We start from the raw sequence: 24,237 nt of genomic DNA, 5'->3' as shown, positions 1-24,237 counted from the left end.
TAAAGATCATCTAGTTCCAACACCCCTGCCATAGGCAGGGACACTAGACCAGGTTGCTCAAAGCCCCATCCACTTCCAGGGATGGGGCATCCACAACTTCTCTGGGCAACCTGTTCCAGTGCCTCACCATCCTCACAGTAAAGAATTTCTTCCTAGTATCTAATCTAAACCTATTGTCTTTCAGCTTAAAGCCATTCCTCCTTCTCCTGTCACTGCTTGCCATTGCAAAAAGCCACTCTCCAGCCTTCCTGTAAGCCCCATTAAGGTATTGGAAGGCTGCTATAAGGTCTCCCCAAGGCCTTGTCTTCTCCAGGTTGAACAACCCCAACTGTCTCATCCTGTCTTCATAGGAGAGGTGTTCCAGCCCTCTGATCATCTTCGTGGCGCTCCTCTGGACTCGTTCCAATAGGTCTATGTCTTTCTTGTGCCAGGGGCCCCAGAGCTGGATGCAGTACTCCAGGTGTGGTCTCACAAGAGTAGAATGGAGGGACAGAATCACCTCCCTTGACCTGCTGGCCACACTTCTTTTGATGCAGCCCAGGATACGGCTGGTTTTCTGGGCTGCAAGTGCACATTGATGAGACATGTTGAGCTCCTTGTCTACAAACATCCCCAAGTCCTTCTCCCCAGAACTGCACTCAATCTGTTCTCTACCCAGCCTGCATTTACACTTGGGATTGCCCTGACCCATGTGCAGGACCTTGCACTTGGCCTTGTTGAACTTCATGGGGTTCACACATTCCCACCTCTCAAGTCTGTCCAGGTCCCTCTGGATGGCATCCCTTCCCTTCAGCATGTTGACTGCACCACATGGTTTCTTTGTATCCCTTGCCAAGTTCAGCTCTAGCTGCAACTTGGTCTTCCTGAGCCCATCCCTACACAACCAGACAGTGTCCCTATGCTCTTCCCAGGATACCTCTCCCTGCTTCCACTGCCCATGTATTTCCTTCTTGCCCTTTAGTTTTACCAGCAGGTCTCGACTCAGCCATGCTGGTCTCTTGCCTTCCTTGCCTGAAATTCTTTTCCTGGCATATAGAATAATAATATACTTTATGTAGGAAAAGCCCTTTATTTAAGGAAAGAAGTTGCTTTAAATAAATTAATTTAAAATTAAATTTAACTTATTTAAAATTGAACTTTTTTAAAAATAAGTTTTAAACTCTGCTTTTTTATAAAACTGCAAGTTTCTCTAGATCCACTGATATAACTCAGGGAAAGTTTGACCTATAGGACATCACGAATTTATCAGAGAGTCGATCCCTTCATTTTACAAGGGTATGTAGTTATAGAACAAGGGGTAATGATTTTAAACTGTAAGAGGATAGCTTCAGATATTAGGAAGAAATTCTTTACTGTGAGGGTGGTGAGGCACTGGAACAGGTTGCCCGGAGAAGTTGTGGATGCATCCCTGGAAGTGTTCAAGGCCATGTGATGACATTGTTTCTGAGAATTGGTTGTTAGAGGAGTCATAATTATTATACAACTTGGGTAGCTATCCATGCTTTTCCCATTTGAAACCTCCAAATTGTTATTTGCAGATCTGGATTGCAATTTCATGGATATATCATTTAAGCATCATCCTATACAGGGTTCTGAAAGACAAGCAGTCTGAACACTTGTGTTATTTCTATGCATGATGTCCCCTTACAGAGTAGTTGAAGACAACTCCTCTAAGGATATGAATTCAGAAATGGTGTCTAACTCAATCTCACACATACCCAGTAAGTAAAAGCCCTTGAGATACACTAGTGAAACCTCTCAACTTACTATAGCCTCATCTGATTTATAATCCAAATGTATTTCTCTTGAATAACCTAAACAAGGAAAGAAACAGATTAACAGTAGAAAGTCTATCATGCACTACATTTTGAAAATACAAACCTGAGCCTTAAGAACTCTAAAACAGTTTCAGAATGATGAAGGGTCATATAAACAAACACAGATGAACTGAATGGCAAATAATAATCCTTATAGATTTATATTTATACATGAAAATAAGATTAATGAAACAATGTATTAACTGAAAAGAATTGCACAAATAAGTCAAAAAGTATAGTTTTCTTTGTCATAGCATACAAGGAAAAAACCTTCAGATAATATCATGCAGTGGACTAATTAGAAAAAGAAAGTAGGACATCTTTCAAAATTCATACTGTTTAATTTGACCATGAAAGCAATGCAAGAGGAGCAGTAGAACACTGCAAGTTTTCAAGTCAGATCTCTAACACAGCTGACAGGCACAAGTATCAAAGAAGGATTAGATTCTATCATAGTATCACACTGATGCTATCTGTGAGAAAAAAGTAGGGCATCTATACACACTCTCAATTTGGTGTTGAAATTTTAATATTCTTTCACATTTCAAAGTTTATTTGAATTATGCCATGTAAAAAAAATATCCATTGACTGATTATCAAAGCAGTCAAATTCAATTATTGCCTTCCTTAATGAACCTGACACATCACAGTGAGGAATAAGAGTAATATTTATTGTCAGTTTCTTAATTTAAGGTGAGAATTAACACTTTTTAAACATTTTTTTATTTCTGCCGCACCCACATTCTGAGAAAAATACACTTTGTTTATGTGGACCTGCCCTTACAGATCCATGTCTTTTTTGTACTGAGGACTCCAGAGTTGGACACAATACTCCAGGTGGGGTCTCACGAGAGTGTAGTAGAGAGGGAGAATCACCTCCCTTGACTTGCTGGCCACACTTCTTTGTATGCGACCCAGGATACAGTTGGCTTTCTGGGCTGCAAGTGCACATTGCCAGCTCATGTACAGTTTTTCATCTGCCGGTACTCAAGTCCCTCTCCTCAGGGCTGCTCTCAATCCCTTCGTCCCCCAGCCTGTACTGGAGGTTGCCCCAAACCAGGTGCAGGCCCTTGCACTTGGCCTTGTTGAACTTTATGAGGTTTATATGGGCCCACCTCTTGAGCTTGTTCAGGTCCCTCTGGATGGCATCCTGTCCTTTAGGTGTGTCAACTGCACCACTCAGCTGGGTGTCATTTGCAAACTTGCTGAGGGTGCACTCAAACCCATTGTCTATGTCACTGATGCAGATATGAAACAACACTGGCCCCAATGTGGACCCCTGAGGGATGCCACTTGTCACTGGTCTCTATCTGGACATTGAGCTGTTCACCACTACCCTCTGGATGCAACCATCTAGCCAATTCCGCATCCACTGAATAGTTGAGCCATCAAATACACAGCTCTCCAATTTAGAGAGAAGGTTGTTGTGGGGGACTGTGCCAAAGGCCTTACAGAAGTTCAGATAAATGACATTTGTAGCTATTCCCTTGTCCACTGATGTAGTCATAGAAGGTCACTTGGTTGATCAGGCAGGACATGCCCTTGGGGAAGCCATGCTGGCTGTCTTGAATCACTTTCCTGTTCTCCATGTGTCTCAGCATAGCTTCTTGGAGGTTCTGTTCCATGATCTTCCTGGGCATGGAGGTGAGGTTGACAGGTTGGTAGTCATTGGATCCACAGACTTCCCCTTTGGGCTGCCCTAAAAGTGATTTTACATTTCTGGAAGTGATAATATACATAATGAGCCAGAAGCTATTCACTCAGCCCCACTACTGGACCACCCTGGATGATCAGACTGATATATGTACTGGTTTTGGCTGGGATAGAGTTAATTTTCTTGATAGCAGCTCATATGGTGCTATGTTTTGGATTTGTGACCAAAACAGTGTTGATAATATAGGGATGTTGTAGTTATTTCTGAACAGTGCTTGTACAGCACCAAGGCCTATTCTGCTTCTCACACTGCCCCACCAGTGAGTAGGCTGAGGTGGACAAGAATATGGGGAAGGACGAGGGGAGGGGGATCAAGGATGTTCAGTTTTATGACATTTGTCTTCCCAAATAACTGTTAATACATTATGGAACCCTGCTTTTCTGGAAATGGCTAAACATCTGCCTATCACTGGGAAGTAGTGAATGAATTCCTTATTTTGCTTTGCTTTCATGCACAGCTTTTGCTTTACCTATTAAACTGTCTTTATCTCAACCATAACAATCTGGAAAAATCCTCCTGCTATATTGCTGCTTACCATAGTTGTTTTACTTGTACTATTGTTGGTTATTCTGAGTAAGCCCTTCTTTTGAATATACTGTGGATACTGTTCTTAAGGACAATCATAGAATCATTTAGATTGGAAAAGACCTCAAAGATCATTGAGTCCAACCATTAACCCAGCACTGCCAAGTCCACCACTAAACAATGTCCCTAAGTGCCACATCTACACATCTTTTAAATACTTCCAGGGATAGTGACTCAACCACTTTCCTTGGTAGCCTGTTCCAATGCTTGACAACCCCTTTGGTGAATAATTTTTTCCTAATATCCAATCTAAACCTCCCCTGGTGCAACTTCAGGCCATTTTCTCTTGTTCTAGTGCTTGTTACAAGGAACGAGAGACTGATACCCACCTTGCTACAACCTCCTTCTAGGTAGTTTTAGAGAGTGATATGGTCTCCCCTTGAGCCTCCTTTTCTCCAGGATAAACAACCCCTCAGCCACTCCTCAAAAGACTTGTGCTCTAGAGCCTTCACAAGCTTCATTGACCTTCTCTGGACATGCTCCAGCACCTGTTTTTTCATGAGGGGCCCAAAACTAAACACAGTACTCAAGGTGAAGCCTCACCAGTGCCGAGTACAGGGGGACAATCACTTCCCTAGTCCTGCTGGCCACACTATTTCTGATTGTGCTGGTTTTGGCTGGGGTAGAGTTAATTTTCTTCACAGTGGCTGGTATGGGGCTACGTTTTGGATTTGTGCTGAACACAGTGATGATAGTAGGGATGTTTTTGTTATTTCTGAGCAGCGCTTAAACAGAGTCAAGGCCTTTTCTGCTTTTTGTACTGCCACACTGGCAAGGAAGTTGGGGGTGCATGGAAGGCTGGGAGGAGACAGGTGAACCAAACTGACCAAAGGGGTGTTCCATACTATATCGCATCATGCTCAGTATATAAAGTTGAGGAAGAAGGAGGAAGAGGGGAACGTTTACAGTGAGGGCGTTTGTCTTCCCAAGTAGCCATTACATGTGATAGGGCCCTGCTCTCCTGGAGATGGCTGAACACCTGCCTGCCTATGGGAAGCAGTGAATGATTTACTTGCTTTGCTTGCGTGTGCTGCTTTTGCTTTCCCTATTAAACTGTCTTTATCTCAACCCTTGAGTTTTATAGCTTTTACCCTTCCAATTCTCTCCCTGATCCTACTGGTGGGGGAATGAGTGAGCAGCTGCATGGTGCTTGGTTGCTGGTTGGAGTTAAACCACAATGCTCATACAAGCCAAAATGCTATTGGCCTTCTTGGCCACCTGGCCACACTGCTGGCTCATATTCAGCCAACTGGTGACCAACACCGCAAGGTCCTTTTCTGCTGAGCAGCTTTCCAGCCACTCTTCCCCAAGAGGTCTACCAGAACCTTGCTGGTTGGTATCCCAACTTGTTAATTCTCTCAGGCACTGGTGAATGTCAGAAAGGGAACTGACTGTTGGATTTGTACATAGCATCCTGCATCTGTGAACCAAGGGTTTCCTGTGGTGGGAATGCTGGTATTGGTGGAACTGTGGGGCTGTGCACCTAAAATTTTTGTCAGATATTACTCTATTCAGGCTAGTCTCTCAAACACTGACTACCCACTGCCGCCTTGGTAAAGCATGGATCAGAATTCTACATCCTCCAAAACTTTATGGGCTATGATCTGTCCCATGATCAACGACAAACCATGTGGCAGGGCCCATCCTACACCATGCAGACCTACTGTGTCAATACTGACAATTGCCTGAAAGACACCATTTGCTGCTGGGACCTTATCACAATAGGTGCCCCTGGCCTATATTGGCTGTGCAGCAGCTGAGCCATGAAAATCTTCCCATGGAGAGAGAGGAGGTCTATACACCCAGACTAATAGTGCCTGCAATGCATGTTGAAGTAAACCTCTCCATGACCCATGTCCACAATTATCCTGATGCCCTGCAACATTGATGTAGTTTTAACCCTTTGATAGAATGAGGATGCATATTTCACCAGTTTATCCAGACCCTCCTTCCTTGGCTGGGGTCTCTGAGCTGGAGAAAGTGATCATCAATCTCTCTGCTACTCTGAAAAATATAGAAAATGTAACAATTGATGCCATCCAAGCACTGCAGCAAGAAGTTGCTCAAGTACCATAGACTTCTGTTTAAAACCACTAGCCTTAGAGTACTTGATGGCTACACAAGGTGGCATTTGCACATTAGTATAAACTACCTGCTATGTTTGTGTCAACCAAGATTGATGCATTGAGACTGACCTTAAGAAAACCTAGGAACAACTAAAGCCCTTGCACCAGGTGGCAACTGAAGATATCAATTGGGGAATTGGTGAATTGTGGTCATGCCTTACCTCTTGGTTCCCATATTTCAGGGCATCTGTCAAAATATTTTGACTGCACTTTTTGTAATTATCTACTTTATGTAATTATTTATGCTTTGTTGCATATCAGTGGATGGGGTTGTAGACTGTTGTAAAGCATTTTTGCAGTCATGGTCAAGCCACTCCCTGACCGGGGTTGGGGCTACTAGATATAAACAGATGCTGGTTGCAATCTCTTTCACAGCCTCTCTTATAGCAATTGGGAAGATGCAGTAATAATGACCTTCCAGATGCCTGCACAACTGATAGTTGGTGGAGGTGATTCTACAGTACCTATCTCATGATGCACCAGCTTTCAACTTCTGACTGTGCAACTTATACCCTGCAGGTGTTGGAACACCAACCTCATCTAGTCAATTATACAACTAACAAGCCATCAAAATAACAACCTCATCTATAACTCCGTGTCAAGTGATGATTTGAGAGAATCACGGGGTGGAAACGACACCTTGCCTTCTGACACCCTGTCCCTTGACCAATATTAGACAGACTGTCAATACTCTACCCTGACTCTTCTCCACATTTAAAAGACATTTGCATGATTGGCTGTTTCTGCCAGATGACCCAGACACCAAATGTCCCTAGCAGTCCACCAGAACCATGGCATCACTTATGATCCTGTGCTTGCTATTGGTGATTGGGTGAGTTCCTATATGGGGGAATTGGTAATTTTTCTTACTTCCTCAATAAAGCTTTGTTTTATAACGTGTTGTCAGACTCCATTACTGTTTGGACCAGAACATCAAAGATATATGCCTTACAAAACAAAATAAAAACATTCTGATACCTGCCAAGTTAAAAGAATGCAAAAATAAATTACAAGATGTATTCACTATATAAGCAACTGACATTTTCTTCTTTGTAACAGCTGTATTTTTAAGGAGATGTCTGATGATATAAAGACTGTAATGAGATTTCTTTCTTTTACGAGAAAAGTATAAATTTAAAAGCTTTCAGAACTCCTAGTCTTTCTTAAAAAAATTAATATTGAAGAAAGTTGAGAATACAATCATGACTGCCCAGGGACATCTGTTTTACCTTGCTATGTCAACCCTTCTCTTAAACGATGAAATCAATGTATATACACAGTCATGAAGAACATTAAAATATTTTCTTTTTTTCATCTAACTTTTGTAAATGAATGCTAAAAACTTTCATAGAACAGTGCTGGGGACTAGCTCATGTAAGTTTGATGAATAACAGGAATAGTCTTTATGAAAGAAAAAAGTCCAAATAATAAATTCCCCCCACTTTGTAAAACTGTATACAAAACACTGGGTACTACTGCACTTTGCCTGATTAGTTCATACATCACCACCCATGAGTTTTTTACTTCTGTTATTCTTTAAAATAGCAACACAAGTAGGAAATATAAGCCAATATAAATCCTATACTTTAAGTCAATGAAATGAAGTTTACTACTTTAGGTCTGTTCTAGCAAAGAACCTATGAATTTTGTTTTAATTCCCACTGTATTTTTATGGCTTTGCTACACAACACTAACCATGCAAATAGCTACAATAAGAACATTTCTCTATAGTCACCTATTCCACTTTTAACACAAAATAGATGGGTTCCACTGACCCTCCATGGAAGAGATCAGTTTGTGTCATATTATTTGAGGATTAGCCTCTTAATCCCTGTAGAAATTCTCATTTCATTACATGCAGTTGAATACAACTGCTGGTAGACATTTTGAAAACAACCAGGACTGGACAAGACAGCCTACTCTGAAAATGTCTAAAAAAGGACTAATGACTTTGTGTTTTGCTGTTTAGCATGAAGTATTCAATCTATCATTATATTTTGCTGGTCCAAAAAATTTAATATTCAAATAAACATGTAAAAACACACACACTGAAGCTCTCTACAAACTTGTGCTTTAATCAATTTGTAAATAATATTTAAAATTAATTTTAGTGAAAGTATTGTTTGTTAAAAACTGGTGATTTATGCTGATGCTTGCTTACCTCATTGTCTGACTCCACAAGCACTTGATCATATTCACTAAGAGCTACTAGGAACATGATAGATGTAACATTTTCAAAGCAATGTATCCATTTTCTTCTTTCTGATCGTTGCCCTCCTACATCCACCATTCTGCAAAATTAACAATGATCACATCAACTCCACAAATACCTTTGCAGATAAACATACAAACACATATGAAACACTGATTCTAAGAATTTAGTTGAAAACACAATTTGGTTTGTTTTTCTTAAAAAATTTTACCCTTCATATTGAAGACTAATGGAATGTGTTGTAAATAAACAGGTTATCATATTTGCTTTTTAGTTTGATGTGCTTTCTGAATTTGAATCTCAAAGTCCTCAGATTTCTGATATTCAAAACGCTTATGATTCTGAGCCATGATTCTAGAATGTATGCCTTGTATAGTCAGCAGAAACACGTCCACAGAATGAAGTTGGTGGCCTGCCTTTCTCCCAAGAAATTACCAATCAAAATTCCAAACTTGCCATGGTTGCTTAATTTCAAGAGTATAAATAGAATACAATCTGTATTTACTGAAGCTGTTAATAGTCAAAGTAAAACCTCAAATTTGCTGGCAGACTGTACTCACAATTTATTATGGATCTCAATGTAACTAGACACTTGGGTGTCTAAATTGTAATTGTAACTGCATAGTTATTCTTTAAGCAATTGTATTTGACCTCAAAATGAGTTGTGGGGAAAATTATTTGTAGGAATGGTATTAAATTTACAAAATGTCACTTCTCTCTAAAAATCAAGTACAGAAGTGGTACTTTTACGTTTCATAATTTATTATTCATAATAAATTGGATATACTAATTTTATTGAAAAATGACTTCCAGGTTTTCTACCAATAATAACTACCTTCAGAAAAAGACAAATCTGTCTCTCATCCTCTTGATGTCTTTAACAACAGCTGCTAATCATATATGGACAAAAACATGAAAATAAAATGAACAAGCTCAAATTTTAAAAACATTGAATAATTTTTACTTTTAACCAATATCCTATACACAGTATTAGTAATGTAAAAGGAAACAAAAGAAACAAAGCAAATGGGCATTAAAATTTTTTTCTACCTGAAAATGACACTTTGTAAGTCAAATGGATATTCAATGATCCCTGTTGTTGGGACTCGAACTCTAAGCACATCTTGCTGAGTTGGTAGATAGGCCGAATCTGCTATGCGGTCCAAGTCGTTAAGGTAACTATAAATGGGGAGAAACAACAGGAATGCAAGGCAATGATACCGTAATCCCATTGAGGAAAAGGGAAAGGAAGTATTAGGAAAAGAAATGGAGTGTGGGATAGGAAGAAGTGCAACAGAAAAAAGTGCAATAATGACATAAAAGAGGGAAGGAAATATAAAGGAGTGCTCCATTCTCCCTTTCTGGTAACTTGCATAGCTTTAAATAAGTTCTACAAAAGGACAGCATGATTATTATAATTTTCATATAAATTTGCTTGACTTTCACATGTTGAATCACCAACAATTCAAAATTTTCAGTTATTGAATTCTGATTAAAGACAAATAATATGATAAAATGTGTACGAAATATAAGACTAATTTTATCTGATTCTATAACATATTTCTTGATAATTACTCTGCAGTGTTTACAAATGATATATAAACATGAATCTCCCAAGTGATAGTGGACTATTAATTATCAGTTTCAAAACAGTAGGAGGATAAATGGCACTCTTTGTAGATAAAAGAAAAAAATACCACACTGACAAATCAAAAAACTCTCCACCTGAAATTCCTGCATCCAGACTGAAACTTCTGATCAAGTTAATAAGCCTTCACTACATGAAATAAATCCAGTCAATTACCAAATAATCTGAAACTGTAATAAAATTGCTTGTAAGGGCTTGTCAACTACAACACACAACTCTTCTGCTATTGCTTAATGGTGGTTTTCATGTATAAAGTAGCACTGCACTGGAGGTTTTAATTAACTTTTGTAAGAGATGTGTCAAAAAAGAGAGATAATATACCAACGTGCCTGTTTGGGTCCAGGAGTTGCACATTCCATGAATTCAGTGCACCAGACATCTTGGGCTCTCCCCATGGTAGATGCCTGGGAAAACGACTGCTGCAGGAAATTTTTTGTGTATTTGATTATTTCCAAGCGCAAGAATGACCTAGTTGGTCACAGTTAGCTACTGTTAAGATAACATAAGGTTGCCCTGATTTGTTCAGGGGAAGGGTAGCAATGCACTCCTTGCGATTTATCAAATCATTAAATATCACTAAACTCTGAATTATTTTCTTCATAGTTATTACTCAAAGTGTTCTTTTTTAAATAAATTCACACAAGGAATAATTAGATTACTTCTAGATACTCTGAATGATTTGTTATGCAATAGTTAAAGTAAATTGTTATGAATAATGACAGAAACAGATTTGAGTTCTACTTTACAGCAAAAATATGAATAATTAATTTGTCAGTTCTGGGAGGGACCCAAAATATTATCAATTATTATGATTTTATTCATGAAAGATTAAGCTGATAGTAAATGCTGAATGTGGGAATATTGTAAATATTCAGAAAGATGTATTGAATCATATATCTCAGAAAAATTTTTATATTCAGAAGTTACTGCTCTGAAAACGTTTTCTCAGAACCCTGACTACTTTCTACCAATAGAAAAAATGGCTTGAAAATCTGAGCATTTCATCTGGCCTTAGTTGTTTTACACAAAAATCAAAATGGATAAGCTGAGCATCAATTTGGTGGAGGGGGAATCCGTAAGAAATTCATAACCACCACAATAGGAAATCTAAAGAGATGTTGAAACTCTAATTGACCTCTTTTCCCCTCCCACCCCACCAAAAACATTGGTTTTGTTCTGTGACTTTATTTTGGAAAAAAAGAAGGGTACAAAGAAGCATTGTGGATCATTGCATGCTATAGTGGTATTCATGAAAGCAGGAGAACTTTAAGAGAATAAATTTGTTGGTGACCCATCCATCCAATTGCTTGTTGCATTCCTTTGGAAAGCCTCAGCTGTAGTCTCCATTATGTGCACCATGATCATAGTGGGCATACTACTAAGATATGCAGTAGTGCACATCTGACTGTTTTTTAGAAAAACAATAATTTAAAGTGTCATTATTAAACAATCACATCTCATTTGTATTACTGGAAACTGATTAAGGAACAAAGTCTAGCAAACAACACTGATGTCATTAAGTTCCAGAAGCACTAATTTATCCTTTAAAATGACATCTTTTCCTCATCCTCATTCTGTTCTTCTCAAGTTCTGCTCTTACACATTTACTAAACAGAAAACTTCTTACTCATTTCACCAGTATCACCTTCTAGAGGCTATACAGAATCCTTACACAACCTCTTAGAGTCCTATTTTCTTCCCAAGATATATTCACTTAACAGTTTAAAGAATGTAGGGTTCATTACAGTCTCTTAAATTATACATTCAAACCCAGAATCATGGAAGCAGTGTCAAAACCAGTAAGAGTACCTCATAGAAAAATTCATATATTATGCATAAAATCATTAAAAAAAATAAATCTTTGTTACTAACAAATCACAACCAGAAACTAGTGCAACAAAAGCAATTTAGCATACATCCTTCAATTTTTTTTTTTATTAGAATCATAGAATCATCAAGATTGGAAGAGACCTTTTAAGATCATCAGGTCTAACCATCCACCCAGCACTACCACTGTAACCCCTAAACCACTAAACCATATCCAGATCAGACTAAACCATGTCAGTGCCAGATCCAGATGCCTCTTGAACACCTCCAGGGATGGTGACTCCATCACCTCCCTGGGACACCTATTCCAATGCCTGACCACCCGAACAGTGAAAATGCCATTGGCCTTCTTGGCCACATGGGCACACTGTTGGCTCATATCCAGTTGGCTGTCAACCAGCACCCTCAAGTCCCTTTCTGCTGAGCAGCTCTCAGGCCACTCTTCCCCCAGCCTGTAGCACTGCATGAGATTGCTGCGACCCAAGTGCAGGACCTGGCATTTCGCCTTATTGAACCTCATGCAGTTGTCGTCAGCCCATCGATCCAGTCTGTCAAGATCTCTCTGTAAAGCCCTCCGACCCCTCAAGCAGATCAACACTCCCACCCAACTTAGTGCCATCTGCAAATTTACTGAGGGTGCACTCAATCCTCACGTCCAGATCATCAATAAAGATGTTAAACAGCACCAGCTCCAAAACTGAGCCCTGGGGAACACTGCTAGCAACTGGCCACCAACTGGATTTAGCTGCAGTCACCACAACTCTCTGGGCTTGGCCATCCAACCAGTTTATTTACCCATTGAAGAGTCCAAGCAGCAAGCAGCCAGTTTTTATAGGAGGATGCTGTGGGAGATGGTGTTAAAGGCTTTACTGAAGTCTAGATAGACAACATCCACAGCCTTCCCCTCATCTACTAAGCGGGTCACCTGGTCATGGAAGATCAGGTTGGTCAAGCAGGACCTGCCTTTCATAAATCCATGTGTCCAGTTCTGGGCCCCTCAGTTCAGGAAGGATATTGAGGGGCTGGAGCAGGTCCAGAGAAGAGCAACAAGGCTGGTGAAGGGACCTGAGTGTCCTATGAGGGGAGGCTGAGGGAGCTGGGATTGTTCAGCCTGGAGAAGAGGAGGCTCAGGGGAGACCTCATCACTCTCTACAACTACCTGAAAGGAGGTTGTAGCCAGGTGGGGGTTGGTCTCTTCTCCCAGGCAACTATCAGCAAGACAAGAGGGCATGGTCTTAAGCTGTACCAGGGGAGGTTTAGGTTGGACATTAGGAAGAAATTCTTTACAGAGAGGGTAATCAGACATTGGAATGGGCTGCCCAGGGAGGTGGTGGATTCTCCATCCCCGGAGGTTTTTAAGATAAGACTGGATGTGGCACTTAGTGCCATGATCTAGTAACCACGGTGGTAGTGGACCAAGGGTTGGACTTGATGATCTCAGAGGTCCCTTCCAACCCAGACAATTCTATGATTCTATGATTCTATGTTGGTTGGGCTTGACCCCCTGGTTGTCCTACATGTGCCATGTAACAACACTCAGGATGATCTCTTCCATAACTTTGCCTGGAACCAGCAACACTTGGTCACTACCACTTTTCCTTCTCACTAATTTAAAACTTAATAAATATATCACTGTAGTCATGAAAATAGACTAAAAGTTCTTTGTTACACAACCTTACTTTTCAATCTTTTATTATTTTTATATCCCTGCCATGGGCATATAGAAAATATTCAATTAAATGTTTAAAAATAAAAAGAACTCTCTCCACTATACTGGGTCTGACTGGGATGGAGTTAACTTTCTTCATAGCAGAAGGAAAAGACTTGGCCTGAAGCCTGAGATGCCCTTGCAGAACTGCTTCACTGCTCTGCAGACTGAAGAGGAAAGACCTGTCACATCAGGAGAGACATGAGCTGAGCAAGGCAGCCTGATCTGTTCCCCATATAACAACCAACCCAACTAAGAAAAGGCAATGGTTGATTGTGGTAGGAGACTCTCTTCTGAGAGGTAAGGAGGCACCCATTTGCTGACCTGATGTGCTCTCTAGAGAGGAGTGCTGCTAACTGGGGGCTTGTATCAGGGATGTCACTGAGAGACTACCTGGTCTCATAAAGTCCACTGACTATTACCTGTTGATGTTGTTTCATGTGGGCACCAGTGATGCAGCCAGGAGCAGTCTGAGCAGTATCAAGAAGGATTCCCGAGCCCTGGGAGCAGCAGTAAAGGACTCTGTAGTGCAGGTAGTTTTTCCATCAATCCTCCCAGTCAAAGGGAGGGGGTTAAAAGGGCAAGATGAATCTGGAGAATCAACAAATGGTTACAGTACTGGTGCCACAGCCGGGGGTACAGCTATTTAAACCATGGGACTTGCTTTGAGAAACCTGGTCTACTGCGGGCTGATGGGGTCCATCTGTCAGAGAAGGGGAAGAGAATAGGTTTGCCAAGCTGATGAAGGCAGCCTTAAACAAAAGTTGCTGGGGGAGGGGAACCTCAGTCCATCCCACTCTTACCACTTTGATGCCAGGGCCAGCAAGAGATGCTCAGATCCTGTAGAGAGATTGCAGGTCAGCAGGAGAGCACCTGAAGGGTAGCACAAAGGAATTCTAGCCAGTAATTCGGCTTCATCAGGGAACCAACTTAAATGCCTCTAGACAAATGCATGTAGCATTGGAAATAAACAGGAGGAGTTAAAGACATGTTCACACCTGCAGGACTATGATCTTATTGGCATCAGGGAGACATGGTGGGATGGTTCCCATAACTGGATTGTTGGAATGGAAGGATACAGGCTCTTTAGGAAGGACAGGCAGGGAAGATGAGGAGTGTCACCCTCTATGTCAGTGACCAGCTGGAGTGAATGGAGCTCCACCTGGGGATGGATGAGGAGCTGACTGAGAGCTTATTGGTGAGAATTAAAGGGAGGATGGGGACAGGTGACATTATAGTGGGGGTTTGCTACAGGCTGCCTGACCAGGAAGACCAAGTGGATGAAGCCCTCTATAGATAGATGGGAGCAGCCTCACATTCACAAGTCCTGGTCCTCATGGGGGATTTCAACCACCCTGATATTTGTTGAAGGGACAACACAAAAGGGCATAGGCAATCCTGGAATATGTTGATGATAACTTCCTTCTCCAAAGGATAGAGGAGCCAACAAAGAGAGGTGCTATGCTGGACCTTGTTCTCCTAGAACCATAGATCACTGAAGTCCAACTCCTGTCCCTGCGCAGGACAACTCCAAGAATCACACCATGTGCCTTGAGAGTGTTGTCCAAACACTTGGTGCCATGACCACTTCCCTGGGGAGCCTGTTCCAGTGCTCAACCACCCTCTCTTTTTCTAATATCCAACCTAAATCTTCCCTGACACAACTTCAGGACATTCCCTCAGGTCCTGTCACTGGTCACCAGAGAGAAGAGATCAGTGCCTGCCCTTCCGCTTCCCTTCGTGAGGAAGCTGTAGACCATGATGAGGTCTCCCCTCAGTCTCTTCCAGGCTGAAAAAATCAAGTGACCTCAGTTGCTCCTCGTATGGCTTCCTCTCCAGACCCTTCACCATCTTCATGGTCCTCCTTCCTACATGTTCTGATAGCTTTATATCCTTCTTATATTGTGGCACCCAAAACTACACACAGTGAGGTCACACCAGCGCAGAGTAGAGCGGGACAATCACCTCCCTTGAGATGCTAGTGACACTGTGCTTGATGCACCCCAAGACATGGTTGGCCCTTTTGGCTGCCAGGCCACATTTCTGACTCACATTCAACTTGCCATTGACTGGGACCCCAAGATCTCTTTCTGCAGGGCTGGTCTCCACTATCTTGTTCCCCAGTCTGTCTATACATCAAGGGTTGTCCTGTCCCAGGTGCAGAATCTGGCACTTGCCCTTCTTAAATTTCATACAGTTGGTGATTGCCCAGCCCTCTAATTTGTCAAGATCTCTCTGTCTTCGAGGGAGTCAACAGCTCCTCCCAATTTAATATACCTTCAAGTCCTATGTCCAAGTAGTTTATGAAGATATTGAAAAGAACTAGGCCTAAGATGTAGCCCTACAGAACCCCACTAGTGACCAGTCGCCAGTCTGATGTTGTTGGGGTTAACAACAAGTCTGTCAGAAGGAAGTAAGATGGAAGACAGGAAGTACAAAAACAGACTTCCTGGACTTTTTGCAAATCATCATGACTCGACAAAAGCTGTGTCAGCACGAGTTTACTATTTTGCAGCCAATCCTGATGTATTTATACATGAAGACACCAATAGTAGATTGACATGCGTATGGCCTGATGTATGTTTATATGAAGACACCAATAGTAAGTTGACATGTGTGTTGTGTAAAAAGTATAAATGTCTGCAACTTGTTGCAATAAAGGCTCTTCCAGCCTTCTGCTATCCTGTTCCTACTTTGAAAGAAGTCACTTGGGCCGTCTCAACAGCGACATTTGGTGACCACTGACGTGATTGCTGAGGCCGAAGATTTATCTCCGAGAGAGAGTTCAAAGAAGATTTTTCTCTGAGAGAGAAAGAATTTTTGCAGTGACTTCTCTCCTAGAGAGAGAAAGAGCAAGTGATTTCTTCCCTAAAGAGAGGGGGACTCGTGGGTTGACGCATGAGGGAGAGGGCAGCCCGGTGAAGCTTGAGAGCAGTGGGATTCCACAAAAAAGATCTGAATCTGAGAACTTTATCGACTCCTTGTTAGGTAAGGTACTGGGGGGTGCCACCAGGAACAAAAATTTTTAACAATGGGACAACGTAGAACTAAAGACGAAAATGTAGTTTTATCTACATGGAAAACCCTCCTTAATCATAAAAGTGTCAAGGTTAATGATTTTGAATTACGATGTGTGCTGTTAAGGTGCTGGAAAAATAAGACTTTGTGTGTCTGCCTGACACTTTTGAGACTTTGAAAAATTTGGAAGCATGCAGGGGGCAGCAATTTATGCAATAATTCACATAAGAACCAAATTCGGAGATGCAGCTGCCCAAGAAGATAAACAGGTTGCCAGTGTATTAAAAATATAGTAAACTGTCCTTGAACCACACCTACAAGCCAGAAAACTGTAGAAAAACCTAATAATTCACTCCTGAAGGCAGAAACAGTTTTTCCACCAGATGACTCCACCGAAAAAATAACTAAGGAAAGAAATTCAAATCAAGATGTATAGGCGAATGGAGAGGGACAGAAAACTAGAGGGCAGGGGCCAGGCGATGAACAAAAGAGCAAAACCCGTCCTTGCACGAGCCATCGGCACCCACCTTCTTTTCTTGCTTCTTTGCAGCCTGAATTACCGGTTCTTTGTTCATGTACTAATTGACTGTTTCAGTCTCTCAATGTGTGTAGGGCAAAACACATAAGATATGTAACAGATTGTTTAATGCAATGAAAGCCTGAAAAAGACAATCCCTGCCAAAGAAAAGGGATAGCAGACTAAAAAAAAATTAATTAATTCTCATGTTAACTCTAGTGTTTGTCAAATGTGTTTTTGTGATCTCACAATGTTTACCAGTGTCACTGTGTATGTGTGTGTGTGTGAAAAAATGAACAAAGTTTTTGCTGAGAGAAAAAGGAAAAAGAAAAGTGGGAAGCCCTCCCTTGCAAAATTCAGTTTTACCAGGGAGAGAGAGAAAATGTATTACACAATAGAGACAGTCTGTTACTTAGCAACTAAACAGGAGCCCAAATCTCCCCCCAGCCGAATCCACGAAAAAGTTTACAATACCAATTTCTCAGGGAGCTAGAGAAGGAATAAAACTCTCCTGCTTTATAAAAACTGTAACTTTGCAACCTTCTGATTAGAGAAAGAAATTATCTTACAAATTCATAACATAGTCTTACTGTTTTTTGAAGTTGTTCAGTTAAACAACCAAGACTGTTTTAAGATACATGCATCAATGAAATAGAAAAGTAAAGTTTTTAAAGTTCTTTGACTACTGATAAGAAATTCCACAGTGTGTGAGAAGAACAACTTTCCACCAGAGTGAAACAGAAATAATGCTAAATATAGCTGTGCTGCCTTCCCCCTGCGCAGACAACTGTGTAAACACTCTTTCATTACTTCTGTATTTTACAGACAGGTTTTTGGAGATTATTGAAGAAGCTTTAAGGTAAACTTATTTAGTAGAATGCCTAATTCCAAAATATCTTATTTGACAAAAACAGTTTTTGCCAGAGAAAAAAGAAAAAAAAAAAGAAAAATCCCCCACGTTTCTAGCTTGAAGTTTCCACCTTTGTGAGGAGAGAGATAAGATCTAAAGAGACAACACAGAGAACTGCTTAACAAAAACATGGCTTTTTAAATCTAAACTGTTGCTTAGTAAGTGAATAGAGAAAATCAAAACCTTTTTTAACTTTTATAGCAATGAGCAAGAAACGAAACTATGTAAGCTTCTTTGATAATCTTAATTTTTCTATTCTCTTCTCCATAAAGCATATGTCAGAAAGACTGAGAGGTAGAAACTGGTTTTTAGTCAAATTTTTTTTAATGCAAATTGTTGCTAAAAACCAATTCAGATGCTTTCAGAACTGTGAAGCTTTTTAAGAAAGAGAAACAAAGAGTCTAAATACTCTTTCACCCAAAAATGTTTTGCTAAAAAAGATAACAGTACCAATAACAAGCTCAAAAATAAGACACAACTAATTATTAATTATAGCCTTGCATTAATTTGTTTCAGTTTATTATATTTGGGAATTCAAAAGACAAATTCTACCTTGCTCAGATTCTATAAATTACAAATATGCATAATTTTAAAAGTGTCTAAAATCGTCCTGAATTGCATCTGTTCTAGTCTCTGTGCTAAGCAATGGAAGTGAGTAGCAACCTTAGACCAAAGCTGCTGCTTTCCCAAGAAGCATCCCTAATCCCCTGACATGCTCCTATAAATAAGTTCCTGATTTAAAGCAACCTAAATGCTAAATAACACTGCTTATATCTGAAGGAACGTGATTGTTCTCCAGTTTCATTCTTTTGCATCCAGAGAGACAGTATTCTATCCTATAAATTACTGTGAATCCTTACACTAAAAATGACAAATACGTTGCCTGTGTTTGACAATTTAATTAACCTTCATGACAACCAAAATGTGCCTCCTCCAGAACTAAACATCAGCAACTCGTGTCCAGCTAATCTTCCTAATGTAAAAAGGCAACTCACAGACTCAGAAGCAAGAGTGTTAGTTAAAAAGAGACAAAAGAAAGACAATCACAACTTTAATGAACGAAGAAGAAGATTTAATATTAATAATCATTTAAAAGAACTACGCACTTTAATACCCAATGACCCAAATATACACTGGGATAAAACAACGATCCTAAAAGCCTCAGTTGATAACATCCGTAAACTGCAAAGAGACCTGCAGTGCACAAAAGAGCTAGAAAACAACCTGAAGAAACTAGAACATGCCAACGACCACCTGCTGCTCAGAATACAGAAACTTGAGATGCAAGCTCAAGCATACAGACTGTTCCTTACTCCATCTACAAACCTTTACTCCCCTGATATGATCAACACAGTCATCGAACAGGAGCCTGTGCTGGACAACTACACCCAAAACATGATGCCACATCACGCAAACCTGTCCTGCACCACCACCACCCTCAACCTCACCGACAGCACCGTCACCTTCAGTGACAACCTTGGGAATATAACTGAACCAACTGGCACTTACAGTGTTCCTGTGCAAATGAGATCCAGACTAGAAGATACCCTAATGAACGATCAATATTAGAAATACTGTTCAAATCCCAAGCTGTATGTGACTTGATAATAGAAAAATAAAAGAGATAAAAATATATTTTATCCAATCATACAAATGGACTCTTATCCATGGAGCTGACACAAAATGAAAATAGCCCTAACCAAAGGGAAATAAAAGACTCCTTAAACATTTTTAGTTCAATATTACTAGATCACCCTTACTGTAAAAATCCTTTCGAAAAACCTTCACCAGAAACCACAGGACTGAAATCAAGAACTCACAAAAGAGACAAAAAAGACAGTCAAAAAACTTCTCAGGTAACTGATGAGCAATTGGCAACGTGGCTTCATGAATTTCTAGATGAATTTATAAAGAAATATGGCAGTTTAATACCACTCTGTGAAAAAGATGTCCTGAAGAGATTAGAAGAAATCTTTAATGAAGATTTCTCCCATAGAAAATCTTTTATCACCAGAGAAATCATGAAATATCAAGAAAAACATCCAAAACCCTCCACTTGCAATTTCCAAATCTCCTATAATAAACACATACTGGATACAGATGATTTAACTACACTGGAAGGTCAAAACTGGCTGAATGACCAAATAATTAACATGTATGGTGAACTCATGATGGATGCAGTCCCTGAAAAGATTCATTTCTTTAACAGTTTTTTCATAGACAGTTCGTAACCAAAGGATATAATGGCGTAAAATGATGGACTAAAAAGGTAGACTTATTCAAAAAGACTCTCTTATTAATTCCTATTCACCTGGAAGTCCACTGGTCCCTCATTGTTGTGAACATCCCCAGTCGAATTATTTCCTTTTATGATTCCCAAGGCATTCATTTTCAGTTTTGTGTGGAAAACATTCAACAATATTTGCTGACTGAAGCAAAGGAGAAGAATCACCCCGAGTTCCTTCAAGGTTGGCAGACTGCTGTGACAAAGTGTATTCCACAACAGAAAAATGACAGTGATTGTGGAGTTTTTGTGCTCCAGTATTGCAAGTACCTCACCTTAGACCAGCCTTTTCAGTTCTCCCAAGAAGATATGCCCTGAGTGAGAAAAAGAATTTACAGGGAGTTGTGTGAACACCAGCTAATAGACTAATAAAATGCAGCCAACCTAATTTATCTAGTATTTCTGATAAGCTGCAGCTAGTGTTTGTGTACTTGAATTTCTGAAAACTTCCAAGAATTTTGAGCAATTCTCAGCTGAGTGGTGTGACCACTGTTGTTACCTCAGTTTTTTTGATAAGTTCTTTAACTGGCAGAACACTGCAGAGCTGCCATAGAATATTCCTACTGTCAGTTTAATTCTCTTATGTTCTCAACGTGCCTGTAGACAAAGCATACAATTAAAGCCATAAAACTGTAAATTTAGTGCACCTTTGAGATATAACTAGAAATGACAAATATGGGTGAATTTATCTGAAAACATAAAGATGCATGGTGTGTTTTCTGAAGCAATAATACTTTGAATGATAACTGATAATAGTCATAGCAATAGAATTTAAGTTATAAAACAACTTAAGTGCATTTCAATTAGAAATTAAAAGTGTATGGGCATTACTTTTTTATGTTCCTTTAACCCAAATATGTAGAAGTTTCTACCTCACTCATAAAACAAATTATTATCAGAAAAGCATTTTACACTTTTAAAAACAAAAAAAGGGGGGAAGAGACTATATATGCGCATAAACAAAGGTTAACTCAGAATAGATCTCATTTAAGTTTGTTAGGTCTTATATTCCTTCCTCTTCAAACCAGGTACAGTTGATAAATGTGACTGCCAAAAAAATGACAAACTGGAAAGTACATAGCCAATAACTACCTAAAATGTAAAATGTGTAATTGAAGGGTGGAAGTCTAATGGCAATTCCGATTGTGTGTGAGTGAAGAATGCTGAGGTGGCCACCAATGAATGACTGAAGAAAGATTATATGAGAGAGAGAGAGACTGCATAGATATATATATGTGTCCAAACTTAAAAATGTTTTATATTAGAGTGTTAAGATTTTAAGGGAATGTGTCACAAAATATATGTGTGCAAACTTAAAAATACTTTTATATTAGAGTATTAAGACTTTAAGGGAATGTATTACATAAATCTGTCAGACCATAGTGAATCCTTATTCTAAATGATAGATGAACTCAATTTTTTCTTGGTGAAGTGTTGTTATCCATCCTTATTATAGGATACTGTATTTCTTCTTAGCTTTGAATCAGGAGTTGTCAATGCTGATACCTTGCTTGATCAGTCTGTTGCAAAAAGCCCTGCAACAGACTGTCAAAACAAAAAAAGGGGGAATTGTCGGCGTTAACAAGTCTGTCAGAAGGAAGTAAGATGGAAGACAGGAAGTACAAAAACAGACTTCCTAGACTTTTTGCAAATCATCATGACTCGACAAAAGCTGTGTCAGCATGAGTTTACCATTTTGCAGTCAATCCTGATGTATTTATACATGAAGACACCAATAGTAGATTGACATGTGTATGGTCTGATATATGTGTACATGAAAGTACCAATAGTAAACTGACGTGTATGGCCTGATATATGTTTATATGAAGACACCAATAGTAAGTTGACGTGTGTTGTGTAAAAAGTATAAATGTCTGTAACCTGTTGCAATAAAGAGCTCTTCCAGCCTTCTGCTATCCTGTCCCTACTTTGAAAGATTCTATGTCGCTTGAGCTGTCTCAACTTAACAGCGACATGATGTTACCCCATTCACTATTACCCTTTGCTCCCAACCCATCAACCAGTTGCTCACCCATCGCATGATGTGTTTATCCAGCTGTGTGCTGGATATTTTGTCCAGAAGGATCCTGTGAGAGACAGTATCAAAAGCTTTACTGAAATCCAAAAAGATGACATTAACTGGCTTCCCTTGATCAAATAGGTGGGTTACCTTGTCGTAAAAGGAAATTAAGTTTGACAAGCAGGACTTTCCCCTCGCACTGGGTGTGACCACTGACTGCATTGTCCTTCAAGTGTTTTTCAATAACTGCCAGAATAATCTCCATAATTTTTCCAGGCACTGACATGAGACTGACAGACCTGTAGTACCAGGTATATCCTCTTGCCCTTATTGAAAATTGGGACAGTGTTTGCCAGCTCCCAGTCAACTGGGACCTCTCCAGATTCCCAAGACCATTCAAAAATCATTGAGAGAGGCCTCACAATGACATCAGTCAGTTCTTTGAGTATTCTTGGATGAATCCCATAGACTTATAGGGATCCAACTGGAACAGCAAATCTCACACAAGCAAGTCCATGAGGGGTTGACTGGGAGTTTATTGTTCTCACAGCCATGGTCCTCCAGCTCAGGGCTCTGGGACCCCCTTAGCCCATCATCAGTGTTGAAGACAAAAGGGAAGAAAGCATTAAACATCTCTGCCTTTTCTCTGTCCCTGTTTGTGAGGTGATCATCCTCATCAAGTAAAGGCCAATGTTATTTCTGGAGTGCCTTTTGCTATTAATGTATTTAAAAAAACTCTTTTTATTGTCCCCCGCGGTACTGCCCAGCTTCAACTCCAATTAAGCTTTGGCCATGTGCATTTTTCTCCCTACAGTAGCAAGCAACATTTCTGTATTCTTCCCATGTCACCTGACTTTGCTTCCACTGGCCATACACTTTCTTTTTTTTGTCTTAGCTGCTGTAGGAGAAGAAAATGGAAGATTTTGGTGAGGAGGGAAAGACAGGGAAGCTTCTGCAGTTGGGAAAGACCTAGTGTGGGAAAGAGTTCTTTCTCATGAATGGTGCTGTATATGTTCTCTCTGTAAAGAAGTAACTCCCCTGCTACAAGGAGAGAGAAGATTCTCACAGACATTCCTAGGGGCCCTTGCTGGGAGTCAGGCAGGCCATAAAACACAGGGGAGAATACAGCCTTGAAAAGTTATGCACATGTGAAAGGTGTTGCTATAAAAGCATCAAAACAGGTTTCCTGCTTTGCTTCCCCCCCCCCCACTCCGCTGCATGAGCATTCAGTGATGTATTGCAGTGTATTAGGGTCTCTGACTTTGAAAATAAACATTTCCTTAAGACCTTAGCCTGATTATTATAGGCATGGGGGTGGTTAGATGGTGTTTAAATCTGCTGTTTCTCTGGCAACACCCAAGCCTTGTAATCGGCTACCATGAGGCTTCTGGTGGGTCTCTCCACTGCTCTGGGGCTTCCCTCCCTGAGGGGAAACCCCTGTGCACCAAAATCTGCCATTCTGCTGCAGATCAGGCCTGCTCCAGAGCAGCCTCTCTTGGTGACTGACAGCGCATTTCTGTTAGACCAGAAGGAGGAGCTGGTGAGGGATGTGAAGCTTGAGGGCAGCCTTGGCTGCAGTGACCATGAAATGATGGAGTTCAAGATCCTTAGGGCAGCAAGGAGGGCACACAGCAAGCTCACTACCCTGACCTTTAGGAGAGCAGACCTTGGCCTTTTCAGGGATCTGCCTGATAGAGTACCATGGGATAAAGCCCTGGAGGGAAGAGGGGCCCAAGACAGCAGGTTAATAACAAAGGATCACCTCTTCCAAGATCAGGAGCAAGGCATCCCAAAAAGAGGAAATCAGGCAAAAATGCCAGGAGACCTGCAAGGAAGAACATGGAGCTCCTG

The 24,237-nt window shown here is 40.4% G+C and overlaps 2 protein-coding genes and 1 pseudogene across 2 annotated transcripts in view; 2 read left to right on the top strand and 1 right to left on the bottom strand.

The window, feature by feature from the left end:
• Positions 1 to 15,494, bottom strand: part of LOC135404737 (guanine nucleotide-binding protein G(q) subunit alpha-like) — a 30,418-nt gene extending 14,924 nt beyond the window's left edge. The window contains exons 1-3 of the mRNA XM_064639481.1: positions 15,358 to 15,494; positions 9,505 to 9,633; positions 8,404 to 8,533 (exon numbers count right to left, since the gene is read on the bottom strand). Of these exons, the coding sequence (XP_064495551.1) occupies positions 8,404 to 8,533; positions 9,505 to 9,633; positions 15,358 to 15,494 (396 nt within the window). The remainder of the gene's footprint in view (positions 1 to 8,403; positions 8,534 to 9,504; positions 9,634 to 15,357) is intronic.
• Positions 15,495 to 17,857: 2,363 nt separating this feature from the next.
• Positions 17,858 to 19,675, top strand: LOC135405125 (microphthalmia-associated transcription factor-like). Its single transcript, XM_064639841.1, has one exon. It carries the CDS (start codon positions 18,950 to 18,952, stop codon positions 19,649 to 19,651), a length of 702 nt encoding a protein of 233 aa, XP_064495911.1. The 5' UTR covers positions 17,858 to 18,949; the 3' UTR covers positions 19,652 to 19,675.
• A 74-nt stretch (positions 19,676 to 19,749) lies between these two features.
• Positions 19,750 to 20,735, top strand: LOC135405121 (sentrin-specific protease 5-like; annotated as a pseudogene).
• Positions 20,736 to 24,237: the final 3,502 nt, after the last annotated feature.

The sequence above is a fragment of the Pseudopipra pipra genome, chromosome W, assembly GCF_036250125.1.
Source record: "Pseudopipra pipra isolate bDixPip1 chromosome W, bDixPip1.hap1, whole genome shotgun sequence".
In the NCBI taxonomy this organism is placed as follows: Eukaryota; Metazoa; Chordata; class Aves; order Passeriformes; family Pipridae; genus Pseudopipra; species Pseudopipra pipra.
This window is presented reverse-complemented; position numbering and strand designations above follow the sequence as displayed.

What these genes read in the sequence shown, in the direction of transcription:
- LOC135405125 (XM_064639841.1), top strand. Translation starts at nt 18,950, where the DNA reads ATGACAAATACGTTGCCTGTGTTTGACAATTTAATTAACCTTCATGAC.